At 49.5% G+C, this 18,651-nt stretch overlaps 1 protein-coding gene across 9 annotated transcripts in view; it reads left to right on the top strand.

The window, feature by feature from the left end:
* Positions 1-18,651, top strand: part of TEP1 (telomerase associated protein 1) — a 77,697-nt gene that overhangs the window by 53,988 nt on the left and 5,058 nt on the right. For 8 of the 9 annotated variants that reach the window (XM_053259017.1, XM_053259020.1, XM_053259019.1 and 5 more), the window contains 18 exons: positions 243-360; positions 549-673; positions 1,900-1,999; positions 3,050-3,205; positions 3,349-3,558; positions 4,611-4,764; positions 6,243-6,461; positions 8,175-8,338; positions 8,863-8,979; positions 9,628-9,735; positions 10,538-10,664; positions 11,591-11,664; positions 12,582-12,714; positions 14,874-15,016; positions 16,050-16,168; positions 17,049-17,198; positions 17,299-17,413; positions 17,762-17,867. In XM_053259017.1, coding sequence (XP_053114992.1) covers positions 243-360; positions 549-673; positions 1,900-1,999; positions 3,050-3,205; positions 3,349-3,558; positions 4,611-4,764; positions 6,243-6,461; positions 8,175-8,338; positions 8,863-8,979; positions 9,628-9,735; positions 10,538-10,664; positions 11,591-11,664; positions 12,582-12,714; positions 14,874-15,016; positions 16,050-16,168; positions 17,049-17,198; positions 17,299-17,413; positions 17,762-17,867 — 2,438 coding nt within the window. The remainder of the gene's footprint in view (positions 1-242; positions 361-548; positions 674-1,899; positions 2,000-3,049; positions 3,206-3,348; positions 3,559-4,610; positions 4,765-6,242; positions 6,462-8,174; positions 8,339-8,862; positions 8,980-9,627; positions 9,736-10,537; positions 10,665-11,590; positions 11,665-12,581; positions 12,715-14,873; positions 15,017-16,049; positions 16,169-17,048; positions 17,199-17,298; positions 17,414-17,761; positions 17,868-18,651) is intronic. The other variant, XM_053259016.1, reaches the window with a different exon arrangement.

Genomic DNA, 18,651 nt, shown 5'->3' with positions numbered 1-18,651 from the left:
TGTTCCAGGCCCTGCACCCCACCAGCCCTGCTGCCCCCTTGCCTTATTTATTTATTTATTACTCGATTTCTATGCCACCCTTCCAAAAATGGCTCAGGGAGGTTTACACAGAGAAATAATAAATAAATAGGATGGATCCCTGTCTCCAAAGGGCTCCCAATCTAAAAAGGAACATCAACATTTACAACTCACTGACTCTTCTCCCCCCCACCCGCCCCCCTCCATCCTTTAATGCTCAACAGCCGCGTTCTGACCTTGCCAGCCAAACCTTCCTGTGCCTCAGTTGCCCCTTCCGGAAGCCTGGCAGTCGTGGGCACCGCCGAAGGCACCCTGCACCTCATGGATATGGAGACTGGACAGGTAAAAAGCTTGGCTGGGTCTCGGTCGCTTGGCAGTTCCCCACTCGAGCTGTGCAGCCCAGAAGGCTGCTGTTAGAGGGGCAAACATTTAGCCACCTCCATTGAGACAACTCTCTCATGTCCTAAATGCCCCCGTCTCTCTCTCTCTCTCTCTCTCTCTCTCTCTCTCTCCCCCCCCCCCAATTCTAGGAGCTGAAGTCTCTGCTGAGTGCCTGTGACGGGGTCTCGGCCTGCGAGTTCTTGTCCGAGACGACAGTCTGCCTTGGAGCCTTCAATGGGCGCTTGGAGCTTTGGAGCCTGAGGGAGGGATGCAGGTGAGAATCAGGTTCATAGAACGGAGCGTAGAGGCAAAGTCGAGACTGGCTCGGTGACAGCTCGAGGCCTCTCTGTGGTTCCAAACGCCACCCCACCCTTCTTCCCTCCCCCCTCTTATAAAAGCAGGAGAGCTGGTCTTGCGGTAGGGAGAAGGAATGGCCCCCTTTGTAAAGCAGGGTCCACCCTGGTGTGCATTTGGATGGGTGACTACACGTGAGCGCTGTAAGAGATTCCCCTTAGGGGATGCAGCCGTAGCTCACTAGTCGAGCACCTGCTTTGCATGCAGACAGTCGCCGGTTCAATCCCCGTCCTCTCCAGGTAGGGCTGGGAGAGACTCCTGCCTGAAACCCTGAAGCGTCAGTGTAGACCAGGGGTTCCCGACCTTTGGTAGCTCAGCAATATCTGGAATGCAATACCCATCATTCCCAGCCACAATAAACCATAGCTAGGGATGATGGGTTTTTTTAAATTCAACCAAGCTGGAGGGCCACGTTTGCCCACCCCTGGGATAGACAATACCAAGCCAGATGGACCCATGGTGTGACTAGCTATAAGGCAGCTTCCTCTGTTCCACCTTACCGGTGCCCCCATAAGCTGCTGCCTGGGGCGACCACCTCATGGAAGGGCTGCCTCTGGGCTGACATCCAGAGTTATTCAGTGGTACTATTGAGGAGTTACTCTAAATCAGAGATTCTCAACGTGTGGGTCCCCAGATGTAATTGGACTTCAACTCCCATAATTCCCAACCAAAGGCCACTGGGGCTGGGGATTATGGGAGCTGAAGTCCAATAACATCTGGGGACCCACACGTTGAGAAACCCTGCTCTAAATGACTACTTTATTTCCATAGGACCCTCAGAAGTAACTTAGGCTCGATGTCAGCCACTTTCCTCACCCAAGGGAAAGTGGGGAGCTCAGAATAGCTTATAAACTGGGTAGGTGGGGGATGTTGTTGATGCATTTCATGGAACTGTAGGCTTCAGAGGTTGCCAGGCATCCAGATTTGGTGTCCCTGGCACAGATAACACACTTGGAGGCACTGTGCCAGTTGTCATTAGTCCAAATGGTGGCATAGGGGGCAAAATCCAAAGTGGTGACTGTGGGTAAAATTCCTTGCTCAAGTTGTTATGACTTCCAGTAGAATGCCACGGCATGAAATCAGCCTCTGTGGACACTGCTGTCCAGATGCAGCCTCTGATCATCTGGTTCTGCTCTTCATTTTCAGACTCATGGGCACCGATGCTCATAAGGCCCAAATCACAGATTGCTGCACCAACTCGGATCGCAAATTGCTAGCAACTGTCTCATTGGATAGCTACCTCAAGGTACCAGCTCTTTCTCCCTGCTGTGCTTCTTTCTAACTTGAGAGAGGGTTTTATTACAGATTTCAGGTGGTTGCAAACACAGAAATTTGAAAAGCTCCTTCTGCAGTTTGTGCTTCTGAAAACTGATTTTGAATGGCTTTTTAAAAGGAATGTGGGCAGGGGGGTGGGGAAATACCTAAATACTCTTGTCTAGAAGGGGTCATAAGGGATTATGTTAACGATGTTTCAGCTATAGTGCCCCGTGGGTAAAGAAATTTCTTCTTGCATTGCTTCATTCCCAGCTCCCCTCTGATTATGGGTGCTTCCAGAAAGAGAGAAACTCCACTTGGCAACAGAACTTTTCACTTAACCATTCACAATCCAGATCACATACTTCCCTGTTGTGCAGTTTTGCAGTGCCATCTGCTGGCCATTTGCTGCCAATTCATGATGAGAACTGATACTTCTAAGGGAGGCTGAAAAGATTATATTTTCATGATGGATTGGCAGTAAGTGGCCAGCAGATGGTGCTGTGAAAGTGCGCAAGGAAGTACACCATCTGGATGTGGAGTGGATAAGGGGAAAATAGCAAGCCGGAATGTTAAACCAGTTTGCCAGTTCAGTTTACCAGTTTAGTTATATGGCCTACCAGAATAGAAAGAGCTTTCCTCAAGCTGGGAGCATAGTACTTCAAAATGTTGCAAAAATGCCTGCTTTGGATTTGGGTCTCTGGCAAGGTTGGTGAGTGAAGACCTCTCTTCCTCCTCCTCCTCCCAGCCACAAATGAGACCCATGCTGACACCAAAGTCACAGAGCAATGTAAACAAAATGTCTCTTCATATCAGCAGGCTACAAGTAAAAGTTTGAAGCAGTTAAGGAAAATATGTGTGCATATGGTCAGTGCTGTTCTAAAAGACTCAGTGATCATCTGGTTGCCAAAAAGGTTGCTAGTAGCAGAGAGCCAGTCCAGGTCCACCTGAACTTGTTGTCTGCTACTAGTGACATGCTTTCTTTTGTGGGAGGGGAGAGCCTAGCAGTAGTAATAACCCATGTCTCTAATTTTCCTTTCAGCTCTGGGAGTCCACTCATGGTCATTTGACACACGAACGGGACTGTTCCTGCCCTTTGAACTGTGTGACGTTTCACCCGAAGGGCCATTTGGTGGCTACAGGAGGGTGGGACAGGACTGTCACCATCTTGGATGTGAATGACATGAGCGTGACCTCGGTGAGGAATAGGGGGGTTCAAAGAAGTGTTGGGTGGTGACAGGGATGTGGGGTCAATGGAAACCAGAGCAATAGAAACAGACTGAGCTTGAGCAACATCTATAGAGCTGAATAGTGTTTTTGACTTGAGTCTCCCCCCTACAGGTGCTGAAGGACCATGATGCCTCCATCCACTCCATTTCCTTCTCCTCTGCTGGGAACATTTTGGCAGCTGGGTCCTTGGCAGGATCAGTTCATCTCTGGTCGTGGTGCGAGGCTGTGAACTTGGGCACGTTCTCAGCTCACTCGGGCTGCATCTCTGCCACTCTGTTCCTTCCAGGGGGGAAACTCCTCACAGCAGGAGAAGACTGCAAGGTGTGCATTTTGTGCAGTGTTGAGCAACCTTGAGGACTGGTGGGATGTTGAGAGAAGTATAAGGAGCCCAGAGCTCGGGTTGGGGAGAAGTAATGGAAACCGTCCATTGTCCCTGTTGAGTTTGCGTCGGTACTTTGACACTATTGCTTTGAGAAATCTTGACCCACGGGGTTGGCCAGATGTGGGCTTTCACTCATGGTACAGATGTGAGCAGAGGAATTGCAAGACGGGTTCAGTAAGCACTCATTTGCTGATAATGGCTGGGCTTGCAAGAGAGTCATGGGCTTGCAAGAGAGCTGGCATCCCAACAGCAGGAACTCCACAAATGTGGCCCTAAGGGACAGTGCCCCTCCTTAAAGGTCTCATCATCCCCTGCCACAATAGTTTGTGAGGACCCAAGTTTGAGAACCTCTGGATTAAGCATCTGGATACGAGGAATCTTCTGAACATGGCAGAGAGGAATGGGTCTGGGTATCTGGAGAAGGTTGGCCCTAAGAGGCTACAGGCTGGGTTGAAAGGACATGGGTCAAAATCTGGATTAAGGAGCCCTAGGAGAAGCTCTCTAGTTTAACTGGTCTTCTGCCCCCCCCTCCAGTTTAGTGATTGATTGATTGATTAAGTGCTATCAAGTTGGTGTCGACCCTTGGCGACCACATAGATTCTCTCCAGGATGATCTTTCTTCAACTTGGCCTTTAAGTTTAGTTATAGGGTCTGAATATTATATTGATCATACAATCAAGATTTGTCCTATCATTGTAAAATTTTGTATGGGGGTGGGAAATCATGTGGCAAGGGGTATAGGCTAGTTCGTCTCCCATGTGCGTATAAATAAAATGGCCAATATCTAGACTCTTACTCAACAGTACTTCTCAAGAGTTACGCTAAAGGACGTCCTGCACCCTATGAATACCTTTAGATTTTTTCCCTTTTGTCAGTTTAGATCGTGTAAAATATTCCAGTCTGCTGCAGAGGTCTCCTTCTCTGTGTTTCTTTGCTAGTGCTAGCAGCCTTTGCAGCTGGTCTAATCAATTCCACATGTCCTGCGTTACAGGTCCAGCTCTGGTCAGGCCACCTGGGACAGCTCTGGAGCACCTTGCGGTCAGAGGCTCTTTCCCCAGCTCTGTGTCTTGCCCCCAGTCCTGATGGCAGTCGGCTTGCTGTGGGGCACCATTCGGATGATGTCTGGGTCTACAGTCACCCTTGGCGTAAGTCGCTGGTCTCCCACTGGGAGGTTGGGAACCACAAGTGGGCTGCAGCCTGACCTGAGGTGGATTGCACCAGCACCACTATTGCTTATTTTTCAGTTTTGGTAGTTTGGACTTTTTGGGATCCTTTTTAAGAGGACAGCACAAGGAAGCCTATATAGAAAGGAGGACAGAGTTTTTTTTCTCTTAATAGTGGCATAGTGCAAGATATTTTGATAGGTGTTTTTTTTTTTTCCCCTTTCAGGGTGATGACCCTGAGCCAGTCACTATCTCTCAACTTAACCTATCCTCCAAGGTTGTTGTGAAGATAAACTGGGTTAAACCCAGTCCAGGTATGCCACTCTGAGCTCCTTGGAGGAAGCGTGGGATACCAGAGTGGGAAACACATAGTCCTTTGTGGTGATCCGGTATCCTTCACAATGTGGGGTTGTGCGCCTGCGCAGTAGCCCTCGCAGAAGGATCTTCAAGGTCCTCAGGATGCTCTGCACTCCACCCTTTCTGCGCCAAATGCACTCAGTATCTTCAGCAGCAGAGCACCCTCTTGCTCAGTTCCTTCACCACTGTGTGGGCTTCCCTCGAGATTCACTCCTCAGCTGTGCTTGGTTCCTGAAAGGAAAATATTCACGGTCTGAATTCTTGATTTTTTCGACTATGATTAGCTTTATCTTTACTCTTTGTCTTGTGATGCTTTAAAAAGTTGAAGAGGTGTTCTTAGTGCTGCGAAACACTTCCCACTTTGGACAAACACGATCTCTGCTTACTAGGAATGTGCATAAATCAAATTCTGCTATTTGATTTGAGGTTGAATCAAACCGCAGAACCATCAAATTAATTTGTCGATAAGAGCTGGCTGTCTCAATGAATTGCCCTCGAATCACATCAAATCACCTCGAACCACATCATTAAGAGAATCACCCTCAATTTGGATGATTCAAGTGCCATTTTGAGTCCTGTTTTGCTGGAAAAACTGGCCTCAGAATGGCACTTTGATCCAATTGGGATGGGAGCTGATCAAAATGGAACTGATCCAGTTGGGATCAGTGGATAGTCCAGTCCTCTGCTCTGGGCTTGGCAGGTCAGCCCACCTCAGAGGGCTGGTCTGAAAATCCTTCCATGGGGGCTACTGCGCAGGCACATAACCCCACGTCATGAATGATAAAAGCTCATCAAAAGTCCACCTATTCTAGGTAAGCAACGTGTCTCGTCCACCCCACCGCCTCCATCCATGCGTGTTTAGCTGCATTTTTGAAAATTCCCTCTTCTCTAATGAAGATTAAAAAGGTAGAAGCCTCCCACTCCTCTCCTCCTCCTGCTCACCCCACAGAAGAGAAAAATGGGTATAACTGAAAAACAATTAAAAGTGGGTTCCCGTGCTGCAGTTGGAGAGTAAATGAATCTGCCTCCTCTCCTGGAGGGCTGTGTATATGCATATCCCCCGCCAAGCTCCAAGATGGTCTTCCATACTGTCTCTCTTGCAGGCTTGAATGCTGACCCCACCCACTGCACAGCTAGCGGGGTGGCTATCTGCAGCCTTGCCTGGCTGGACCACCTCTTCTTAGTTGGGGGCAGCAACGACGGCTCCCTGTGCATCTGGAACACCCTGGATCCACATCCCTCTTGCCTTCACAAACTACAGGGCCATGATGGAGCTGTGATGGGCCTTGCTGCTTCCAAGCATCTGTTGGCGTCAACATCAGGTGACTTGAAATGGCCCTGGCAATGTCACGGGGAGGGAGGGTTTCCAGGTCCTGCCTCTGCTGGGGGACCTGAGCTAGTTATTGGCCATTGTGGCTGGGGATGATGGGAGTTGTAGTCCAACAACAACTGGGGACCCAAGTCTGGAAACTCCTGAGTTAGCAAAACAAGGGGTGTGTGTGAGTTTCCTGGGCTGGTCTAGGAAGGCATTCCTTCTTGTCATGTAGAAACTGCTTTCTCTTTTATACCTGGTCCCACGACATGGGAGGAGAAGGATGGAGAGAAGCGCACAGGAAGAACAGATGTGGGGGTTAGAGACATGGAGAAAGGAGGGGTTTGTCATCCTCTTAGGCCCCAGTGATTTCTTTCAGAGGTCTGGGAGTGTGGGTTTTGTGAACTGTGTTGATATTGTCAGCTGTGTGCATCATTGCAGTGTGTACACCATTCTTGTACATCAAAGGGGACAACTGCAGTGTGTACATCATTCTTGGTTTTGTCATTGGTTGGGAACTGGATGACTTCAGGGTCAAATTTGGCCCAAGGAGAGGCAGCATCCGTTCTGGTCCCCAGCCCTTCCCCATTGAATGCTTCAGCTGGATGCAGTTTTGGCATCCCACCTGGGTTGCCACTTCCTCAAAACCCCAAGGAGCAATGGCAGCCTTGCGGGTGGTTGCTCAGCAACTGGCTAGCTGGCTTTCCTCCTCCATCTGCTGGTGTAAACATTGTGTCAGCTTTCGATCACAAAGTGATGCCTCAGTCAAGCAGTCTGGCACGTGGGGCAACGCTCAGGGCTGAGCAGCATCCTGAAGTATTTTCATTTTGTGAGCTTGCAAGAGGTAAGCTCTTGCAGTTCACCTGAGCCAGGCTTCACCGGAGCTCAGCCTGATGTCTGTTTTTAAGAGGTCAAGCCTTGGTCTTGGCGTATGTGAAGAAATAGTCATGGAGAATGCCTCTGAGTACACACAGAGTACCTTTCAGTATTGTACGACCTTTCACCATATCTACATATTTGGGATGAAGGCACAGGACTTCTAGCTTGGGGTGTGTGGCTTCACCTTGTCTAATATAGTTTGCCAGAGGGCTGTTAAAAGCAGATATAGGCAGGACTGGTACATTAAGCACCTGAGAGTCTCAGGTGAGACCCTTAAGTCAGGGATTCTCCAACTTGGGTCCCCAGATGTGGCTGGACTTCAGCTCCCATCATAACCACCTACAATGGCCAGTTGTGACTGGGTATACTAGGAACATAGGAAGCTGCCTTATATGGAGTCAGACCATTGGTCCATCTGTGTAATTAGTATGGTCTACACAGGCTGGCAGTGGCTTCTCCAAGGCTGCAGGCAGGAGTCTCTCTCCGCCCTCTCTTGGAGATGCCAGGGAGGGAATTTTGAACCTTCTGCCTGCAAGCATGTAGGTGCTCTTCCCAGAGCGGCCCCATCCCCTGAGGGGAATATCTTACAGTGCTCACACATGTAGTCTCCCATTCAAATGCAAACCAGGGTGGACCCTCGTTCGCAAAGTGGACAATTCATGCTTGCCACCACAAGACCAGCTCTCCTCCCTAGATACTGGGAATCGTCCAGCAGCACGTGGGGACCCAAGTTGGAGAACCCCGCAGTTATGAGTCTCTGGTGCTTGCTACCATCAGCTGCTATTTCTGCCTTCTTTCTTCAGACGTTCTTAACCTCATTTGTCTCTCTTTCCTGCCCTTCCAGAGGATTTTACTGTCTGCCTGTGGCTCACGGACACACTGAGACCGGGCCCCGCTATGGACTCCAAGGCCTCCCCACTTGCTATCCTCCGGGGTCACACTGCTGGGGTGACCTGCTGTGCCTTCAGCCTTGACGGCTCCTACCTTGCCACAGGGGGCAAAGATCGGGTAAGGCTGTCACATAAAGTGGGCTTGGGGGGCACCCCAGGTTCCTCTGTGTCCTGTAGTGATAGTTTGGCTCAGTTTGTCTCTGGCACAACTGATCTCTCCCTGCCCCGCCTACAAATAGGCAGCTGCAAGAGAGTGTAGATGCACACTGACTAGAGCAGGGCAGCACTGGGGCCCAAAAAGCCTGGACTGTGCGCCCGAAGGGTGTGTCCCAGAATCCTTTGCAATCTCCAGGATGCCTCTGAGTCCCAGTTGCAGGAGAGTAACAGCAGGAGAGAGAGCATATAATCAACTCCTGCCTGAGGCTTCCAGCGGCATCCGCTGGGCCACTGTGTAAAGTGGGATGCTGGACTAGAGGGGCCTTGGGCCCGATCCAGCAGGGCTGTTCTTATGTTCTTGTGTTCTAACTGCCCTATGGAGGCAGAGAGGGAAAGAATGGGGCAAGAGCCTTCTGAGCTGAAACATCAGGGGGGCAGCCTTCAATGTTTCTGGTTCTAAAAAAAAGTGTTTGCTCCCACTCCCAGGCCTTGTTCCTCTGGGATGTCAGGGACCCATCCAAGAAGACCCCCTCACTCTGGCGCTCCCTGCCTTTCTGCCACCAGGACTGGATCTCAAGCTGTGCCTGGGCTGGTCCCCTGCTGGTGAGTCTAGATGACTGCATGATGCCTGGGTCATGCAGGGCCTCCCTGCATGGGAACCCCAGAATCGGGCAAGGGGCCAAACCCAAGCCCTGTTAATGGCTTAAAGGTGGACCTTGTCATCTGTGGGGGTCTCGTAGTCTCTTTAGCCTTCTTGGAAATCCCAGCTTCTGCCCTTTTTGAGTGAGTGGCTGCTGTCTTGAACCCCTCAGTGGTGAGGGAGATGCATTCTGTGTGAGCTCAAAGTTGCTCTTCTCAGTATTGCTGCACAACAACCAGAGGGAGACCTACCAAGGAAAGAGGTTGTGGACCATAGTTAAGTTCTGTACATCTGTTCAGGATCATGCCCCACACACCTGCTTCCTGGCACCCACACTCTTCAGCAACCCAGTTACCAGTTCCCGTTTTTTGTAGGTGCTACTGGGCATTGGGATTTCTGCTTCCTTGGTGATTAGTTAGTCCCCTGACCGTGCAAAAGTTCAGTCTAAAAGGGATTTGTTCCCCCCAGGGGAAACTGAGAATGGGTGGTGTGCACAGCTTCTTTGTGACTTTCTAAACATGGACCTGCTTTGGTGTCCAAAGGAAGAGTCTACATTTGTGTGCCCACACGTGCCCCTAATTTGCTTCTCCCCTACCGTTTCTATCCCACAGCTCTCTGGCTCCAACGACTGCACTGTTTGTCTCTGGGATCCCAAAACTGGACAACGCCTCCAGGAATTCCTGGGTCACCAGAGTCCCATCTGTGGTGTTGCAAGTGAGGTGAGGGGATGGATGTTGATCCAAGACAGACTCCTTTTTGTAGATCATGTCTTTCATTAGTCCAGAACGCTGCTCTTTGCAATAGCAAACACTGGATTCTGGAAAATGCATAGGATTGCTTCTATGGTGGTTTCTCGGGTGATTCAATTAAGAATGGTGAAGAGCTACAGAAGACTTATTGTATATTGAGATGTACTGTATATTGAGCTGAATACTTGAAATGACATCTGAGGGCCTTGCCAGTCTGTCCACCTCTACTGCTACATCTTCCAGATTCTCACTAGTAGTTCTGTTCTCTTGCCTAACTGGTAATCAACCTCCAGTCCTTGTGCTGTGCCGTTCCTTAGCTCCTTCTGGTACTCCAGTAGGAGCTGATGACTGGAGAGCAGGAAATGTTTTATGCAAGATAGGCAAACATATATGCAAAAGATCCTAACGCAAAATGTTATCAAAAGGATTTAAATCTCACTTTTCAACCAAAGTTCTCAAAGCAGTTTACATAGCAAAAAGAATGAGGGAATGCTTCCCTGTCCTCAAGGAAAACACAATCTAGAAAGAAACACAGGAGATACCAGCAACAGCTGCTGGGTGGGACACTATGCTGGGCTGAATAGGGATAGTTGCTTTCCCTCTGCTAAATGTAAGAGAGTCACCACTTGAAAAGGTCTTCTTTGCCTGGTTAGCTGAGAAAATTGGGATTTGTTCGTTGCTGCATTCAGCTCTTGTCTTGTTCTTCATCGTCACAAATGTGCATGCCCCTGGCCCATCTCCCTGACCTCTGCTCTTTCTGGTTCACTGGCAGAAAGATCTTGTGATCTCTGTTGGCCGAGATGGGACTCTGGTGGCATGGGACATGCAAGGAGTGGAGAGAACCCAGTTTCTGGCTCATCCTGGTCAGGCTAACCACTGTGCAGGCTTCAGAGACCCACGTGAGAGATTTTTGTGTTACTATATTTGAGCCTGTGATGCAATTTAATCCAAAAGTACCTGGGGCACCCTTATATTATTTGCATGAATCCAGATGTTTCATATTATTAATATTCATGTCAGCATGCTTTGGCACTCTCGTTTGGATTACTGAAATGTGCTCTACGTAGGGTTGCCTTTGAAAACGATTCGGAAGCTTCAGCTAGTCCAGAATGCAGCGGCCCGCCTCCTCATGGGTGGCCGTAGATTTGATAGTGTCACACCTCTGTTATGCTCGCTGCACTGGTTGATTGTTCACTTCTGGGTCCAATTCAAAGTGTTGGTTCTCCCCTATAAAGCCCTTATGGGCTTAGCACCTGTATATCTCCAGGATCGCCTCTCTCGGCCGGTTGTATCCTGTCCTGTGAGCTCTTCTCAGCTGGCCCTCCTTAGTCTCTTGGCCCTGATGTGATTGCCTGGGCCTGTAGGAGGGTCTTTTCTGTGGCCTTTGGAACACTCTTCCCCCACAGATTCATTCAGCCCCCTCCCTAACTGCATTTAAGGCCCTTCTTAAGACCTACCTGTTTCGTCAAGCGTTTGTCCTTTACTTTATTCTATTATTAGTAGTATTGGTATTGGTATTGTTGTCCACCGCCTAGAGTCTTTGGAGGAGGTGGCATATAAGAAAGATTTAATAAACAAACTGTAGAATACATCTGTAGCCTGCTGGCAAGTGAGCTAAGGTCTTGTAAGACCTTAGAACTGAGCTGTTGAGCAGATAATTTTTAACTTGCAAGCATGTCAAGGTCTTATAGGTACTCTGAGTTGCTCTAACAGTTTGGGCTCTGTTTACTTGATAGAGGCATTGGGAGCTCTTGTAAAGTGCCTTATTTATTTCTCAGAAAATCCACTTCATAGAAAACATGTTTAGTTGACCTTATTTATATAGTTTCAGGAGGAAAAGCATTTATATTGGCTGCAGCTGGCTCTGATGGGACAGTGAACCTCTGGAAACCCCTGATGGTAAGAAATGGAAAAAAGGGGACTGGCAGATATCCTTCCACTTAGTTACCAAGTTGGTTTTCGGGGAGAAATTAGACTAATTAATTTATGTTGTATACAATTTAGGTTGTATATAACCAAAAATTAATTAATTTTTCCTGAATAAATGAATACATTGTAATTAAGCATATAGCATAAGAGAGCCTGCATTCACAGAATAAAACAACTGTGGAGCATGATTCAGTCAAAGCTGAGCACATTCCCATTCTATAGTAGAAAGGGTGTTTAGGCACCTGCTGAAATCTCCCATTGAAATTTGCAGGGCTAAGTGTTGCCTTGAATGTGCCCCTTGCATTCAAAGCCACCAGAATGCCAGCCAAGTCCAGCTTGATGGTGGCAGAGGGTGATGGCCTCTCCTTGGGAGATGGATTTGGGACACAATTTGGCAGTGGCAAACTTTGCAAGAAAAGGTGGAAGAGAGGGAGGCTCCTCTGAGAAGACTCTGGGTTTGTAGAGCTTTGCACCCAGGTTTTTCTGGAGAAAATTTTGCTGCGGCAGGGGTGGAGGTGGTTTCATCTCCATAAGGCAGGCGTTCTCAAATTTCGGTTTGCAGATGATGTTGGACTACAACTCCCATCATCCCCAGCCACAATGGCCAAGGAGTTGTAGTCCAACACCATCTGGGAGCCCAAGTCTGAGAGTGCCTGCCATCAGGGCACCCTGTTGCCAACAGCTGGATAATACGTAGTTATCATTACCTGTGTGGCTCCTGCCCACCACACCCTTCTCCTGCAAAGAGACATTTGTGGTGCTAGCTGAGCTTAATAGAAAAGACAACATTGCACAACCGCTTTGTCCTCCTTCCCAGATCTGCGGGATGGAGAGGCAGATGCAGCCCATCCCTGCCCCTCTGTTATGCTTTTCTTTCCCTTTGACAGGTGGAGGAACCCCAGAGCCTTTCTGGACACTGCGCTGCCATCTGTGGGGCTGCTGCTTCTCCAGCATCCTCCTCTTTCCTGACAATTTCTGAAGACAAGACGGCCCGGATGTGGACTGTTCCCATGGAGAAGGGTTAGTGGGCCGCTTGCCTATAAGATCCATTCTCTTCTGTGCCTGTATATTGAACTGAAAAGTGGAGACTGGGGTTGATAGCAAGGCGGGGGGGAGGGGGGGCATCTGACTGTAGACCATCTCTAGGACTGAGGCAAATGGCTTGGTTTGGATCATAGCAATGCAGAAAGCTGCCTTTTATTCTGGGTCAGGTGGTGGAATATCTTGCCCAGAACTGCCTTTCCCGAATGGCAGCAGCTCCCCAAGGCTGCTGAGAGAGAGCAGTCTAGTCCTGCTACCCCAAGATGCTTTTAACATACCCCAGACCTGTGCAGTGGTGCTCCCTCTCTTCCTCTGGAAACATCAGCAATATTTGCTGATGTACCACTAAACTTGGCTCTGTGGTGATTGGCTTCTAGAGAAAGGGCAAGCTGCCTTCTACCAAGTCACAGCCTTGGTGCATCTAGCTTAGTATTGCCTACTCTGAATGGCAGCAGCTTTCCAATGTTTCAGGCAGTAAGGATTTTTGGTGCCAAAGGGGAGGGGAGCAGTATCTTTAAAAAAGAAGAGAGCAGGTCCTTACCTGCAAGCCACCACATGCAGCTTCCATATGCATGCCAGCGCCGCACGCAGGTTCTTGGGGGCAGCACCATTGAAGCTGGACGCTGCATGCAGCGGTGGAAATCAGGTAAGGAACTTCTGTCTCTGTCTGTCTCTCTCTCTCTCTCTCCGTCTGTCTGTCCTGTCTGTCCTGTCTGTCCTGTCTGTCCTGTCTGTCCTGTCTGTCTGTCTCTCTCTCTCTCTCTCTCGCTCTCTGTCTGTCTCTGTCTCTCTCTCTCTCTCTCTCTCTCTTTGCCTCCCTTTGCCTCCCTCTTTTTAAGAAGATCCTGCTTGCCACTCCCTTCCCCGCAGCACTGATGTGCAGTGTGAGTCCCTGATAGCGATGTGCATCTCCAAGGGCAGATTAAGCTTTTTGCCGCCCCCTCTGCCGCCAGAGACTGATTCCCCTTCAGCAGGGTTGCAGTGGGGTGGGGTGAGGGAAAGTTATTTAGTCTTTTTAAAAATTCCTTTTTTTAAAGCGGCACTATGTGGCATGGAATGCCAAATAAAGAGCGGCCACTGGTTGGTGGCCGCAGTGGTAGTGAGGATGGTGGTGGCGGCAGAGACCCCTTCCCCCATCCTGCCACTCGCCCAAATGACCATCCCTTCCCATTTCCGAAATGGCCCACAGCCGGCCAGAACAGTTATTTGGGAGGGCAGAGGGATGGGGGAAGACGCTCCCGTCACCATCTCCGCTGTCCCCGGGGTGGATGGGATGGTCATTTGGGAGGGCAGAGGGTCGGGGTAAGGAGTGATCTCCTTACGCTTTGTTGCGACCTCTGCCGCTCTTGATTCTTCACCCCACACCGCACAGCGGTGCTTTTTAAAAGGCTGGGTAATAAATAAAAAAGGCTAAGAACTTTTTGTTGGCCCCTCCCCCAGACATCAGAATTTGCTGCCCCTCAAAATTTGCCACTATAGGCAAGTGCCTACTTTGCCTATGCATTAATTCACCTGTTTCCGGATGTGCATCCCCGATAGGAATGTGTATCAGTTTGTTTACATCTCTTATCAGTCAGGATAGATGCCGGGGATTGAACCTTGGACCTCCTGCATGCAAAGCAGATGCTCCACCTCTGAGCTTCAGCCCATTGCCTAACATTTTGTGGAGACATTTGTTGGGAAGTGGGTCGAATGAATACACTTATAGCAGGCACCCCCCCATTTCCCCCCAAATCTTTTTTTAATGATGTGCGAAGGGGATGGAGGGGGAGCATTTCATTTCCTGCCTCTGCAAGTTTTTGAGGCTTCTATTAGTACATCCACCCTGAGTTACGGTTACCAGCCATCAGGCATATGACTAGTCTGTTTAGCATTCCTACTGGGGTTTTTTGTATTGGGTATTCTTGTGGAATGCATACACCAGGCACGTTGAACTGAAAGAGCAGGGGGTGGGGGGTTCTGTTGACCACACACTCTGACCCATTGTTCTATTTCCCCCAGATGTTTCCAAAACAGGCCATCCAAGAAAACCCACACTTCACCCATACAATACCTTTTTGAAATCCTAAATCGATTTCAAAATCGATTTAAGCTCTGCTTAATTGGTTTTGCTGATCGGCATCTCCCGTGTTTCCCAGCAGGCAGTACCCAAGACCACCCACCGCATCATGGTGCCGTCACCGCTTTGGCCTGGTCCCCAGATGGAGAGTTTGCTGCGTCGGGTGGGGAAAGTGGCGATCTGGTGATCTGGCGTGGAGCCAGGGCCGTGGGGGCAGCAACGGTAACTGGTGCACAGGGTGATGGTGACAGTAGTGTATGTTCCTGCAGTGTATGAATAGTGGGAAGTGGGCTTAGTGCATGGGTTCTCAACCTTGGGTCCCCAGATGTTGTTGGACTTCAACTCCCATAATCCCCAACCAAAGGCCATTGGGGCTGGGGATTATGGGAGCTGAAGTCCAATAACATCTGGGGACTCAAGGCTGAGAATCCCTGGCTTAGTGGGTAGAGTGTCCCTAGTGGCCAGAACAGGGATGAGAATAATCCGAAGTGCCCCTTGGCTGTGTGATTTAAGCCCTGTTCCCATATTTCCAAGCGGGGCCCATCTTGATGACAAGCCTTCAGTGGGAGAGTCATTTCCCACTGCACTTTTGAAGAAGGCTTTGCTTTCCCCTGTGCTGGGGAGAGGGGTGGGGGTGCTCCCCAGCATTTTCTCCAGAGAGTTCTATGCGGGAAGCCCAAGGAAAGGACTACACTTCCCAGTGCTTTGTGTGCATGCCTTCCCAGATAGCACTTGGAGGGGCTCGGCTTCCCTCAAAGGAGCCCCCCCCCCCGTCCTGGGGAAAGAGAAGCATGATGCCGTGGGAAGGGTCACCTCCATGCAGTGCAGGTGGACTGGCCAAAACTTTCTATGGGAAATGGCTATCTTACTGGAAGTCGTTTTTGTTGTTGGTTTGAGGTTAATTAACAATGATCCAGGGAGCCACACTTGGAGCTGCCACTGGCTCCTGGACCTTGCAGTGAAGATCATTGTCCTATTCAGACATTGCACTCTGTGTCTGTGTCTGCATTCATTTTAAAGTGGGCCTGGGTATAGGCCCCTGAAAGCTGCTCAATGGGAGAGGAAATCTGGCCTTGTGGTAGCAAGCATGAATTGTCCCCTTTGCTAAGCAGGGTCCACTCTGGCTTGCATTTGAATGGGAGACTACGGATCTTTACCTCCCTGCGCTGTACACAGATTATACATCACGTGGATACTTTTTTTTTACTGTGGGATTAAATTATTATTCCATGATGTCACTTTCCCCATGTTCCAGGTTGGCCCCCACTGCATCCGTGCCTTGGCTTTCACCTCCCCACTCACAGTCCTTGTGGCATCTGATGGCATCAGCCTCTGGGACATAAATGTCAGCAGAGAGAATGACCGAATGGTCAGGTAAGGCCAGACAAACCAATTCAGGGTCTCATAGGGAGAAGATTCTGCTTCCTTCATTCTAGGGCTTAAATTTTGTGTCACATCTCAGCCCTGGCATATGGGAGGTCAGCCCCAGGAGAAGCCGTAACAAAAGAGGAGAGTTTCTCCGAGTATCTTTTGGCATACCTTTTTGCTGCAGAACAATTTGAGGTAGGCTTAGGTCAGCGAGAAGTGTTTCTCCCAACAGTGCATAACTTGTGGAACTCACTACCACAAAACAGGCAAGGGCCAGTAGTTTAGGTGGCTTTGAAAAATGGATTAGACCAGGCCTTGACAAATTTTCTTTGGAGCTAGAAGCCAGCCTAAAATGTAGGAGCCATGCAATGGACACTTGACAAAATTAATGGGCTTTGTGGACCTTGTGGAGGAGAGAGTGAACAGCCTTCTCTTTATCCCCTTTACAAGCAACGTATTTAGAACTCCACCTCTGAATACCCTAGCCTAGGCCCCATGGCTCCCTGGCGCCTGAGTTAAACAAATTTAATAGAGAGATATCTCTCAACATTGGTTAGTCCATGATAGTTAAAGTGATACCTGTACCCTTCTGAATTCAGGTGAAAATGGCTAGGCTAGGCCATTGCCTTCATCCCATGTGCAGGCTTTGCAGAGGCATCTGGTTAGCCGGTGTTGAAAACAGGACATTTTGCTAGATGGTCCCTTCCTCTGACCCAGCCAGGGCGATTCTTCTGCACAGCCAACCCAAGGGAGGGTTCAGCAAGACTGGAAGCGAAGATCGCTTGGCTCGCCGATCCCAGCTTTCCAGAGGCCTGAGACTTGGCCCCCTCCCCTGCTTGGCCTTGCCAGTGCTGAGCTCCTGTCTCTCTCTCTTCCTGCCATTCAGCTTGACACACAGGAAGCTTCTGCGTCGAGCTGGGGAGACGGCGTTGGTGCTCTGCACAGGGGTGTCCAAGCCTTGCGGGTCTGTTGTCATGGGTCTAAGTGACGGAAGTTTGCTGGTGCTTCAGGCAGGCACTGAGAGTTTCCACACCAAGTGAGTAGGGGAGAAGTGGTCCTTGTTGGGAAAGGGTGCCTGGGGGTTGTGGGAATGGCCTCTCACGTTGGTCTTCTACATGGTTGTCTTCTGTCCCCAGAAATGAATCCAGAAAAGAGGATTACGTGATATCCGTGAGCTTTGACATCGCTGTCTCTGAGGAGGGCATCCTGCACATCTGGGACAATGTAGACCGCCCTACCTTGTCCAGGATGGTGAGTGACTGTCGTGGCTCAAAGCTTGAGTGGCTGGGGAATATGGGAGTTGTAGTCCAATAGGTTTGACAACCCCTGATTTGCCTTTTCTCCCAGCTCCTCCGTTGCAGTTTCTGCATCTGACTTTCAGGGATCATGTCATGAGCCTGGTCCAGCCAAAGCAGATCCTGTGTCTACCTTGACCTGGATGTGATGCAGTGCTGCTCCTCAGAGCTCAAAAGCATCTTGAACTCTAAGGGGGAAGGAAGTTGCTATCCTCTGCTGTGGAAGGCCTGTGGTATCTGACCGGCCTGTCCCTCCTCAGAGCAGTGTCTGTGTTCCCCCCCCCCTCTTCTGCTTATTTGTTAGAAGGTGACCAAGTCTGGGGAGCTGGAGAAGACACAGGATGTTAGTTACATAGCCTGGACACCAAAAAGGCCCTCTGACTGGGTCACTGTTGCTCGAATGATCAAAGGTAAGGCCAGGGCAGGAGTGGGCACTCCCGAGTTTTTTGCTCAAGCAAAGTTCTGCCCTTATGCCTTCAAGTTTGGAATGTTAGAAAGCAAGTTTCTAGTCCTTGAGACACAAGCCTAGTGGAGTCTATGGGTCAGCCTGCCTCTGGAAATGAAAACATGCAAACTTAAGATAAATGTTAGCAGATAAATAAGCGAAATGATTCCCATTAGCTACAATAGTTTTGAGGAATGCAAGGGGAGGAAATGAGAGGTTGGTATAATGTATGAATAATCCTAGACAGTAGGAGTTCTGAAACATGGGTCACCAGATGCTGGACTACAACTCTATCACCTCCAATCACTATAGTGGCCATGGATTCTGGGAGTTGTAGCCCAACATCTGGGGACCCAAATTTAGGAAGCCCTGCTGTATAGGACAATGGATGGTATTTACAGAACCATAGAAAGGCAGGAAAACTGGTCTTGTGGTAGCAAGCACAAATTGTTACCGTTCCTAAGCAGGGTCCACCCTGGTTGCATTTTACTTGGAGACTACATGTGAGCATTGTAAGAGATTCTCCTTGGGGGGTGGGGCTGCTCTGGGAAGAACATCTGCATGCAGAAGGTTCCAAGTTCCCTCCCTGGCAGCATCTCCAAGATAGAGCGGAGAGAGACTCCTGCCTGCAACTTGGGAGAAGCCGCTGCCAGTCTGTGTAGACAATACTGAGCTAGATGGACAGTGGCCTGACTCGGTATAAGGCAGCTTCCTATGTTCCTATGAATGTTGGAACTGGAAGGGACCTT

This window comes from Hemicordylus capensis, chromosome 6, assembly GCF_027244095.1.
Source record: "Hemicordylus capensis ecotype Gifberg chromosome 6, rHemCap1.1.pri, whole genome shotgun sequence".
Lineage (NCBI taxonomy): Eukaryota > Metazoa > Chordata > Lepidosauria > Squamata > Cordylidae > Hemicordylus > Hemicordylus capensis.
The sequence above is the reverse complement of the archived record's forward strand: the minus strand, read 5'-3'. Positions and strand labels throughout refer to the sequence as shown.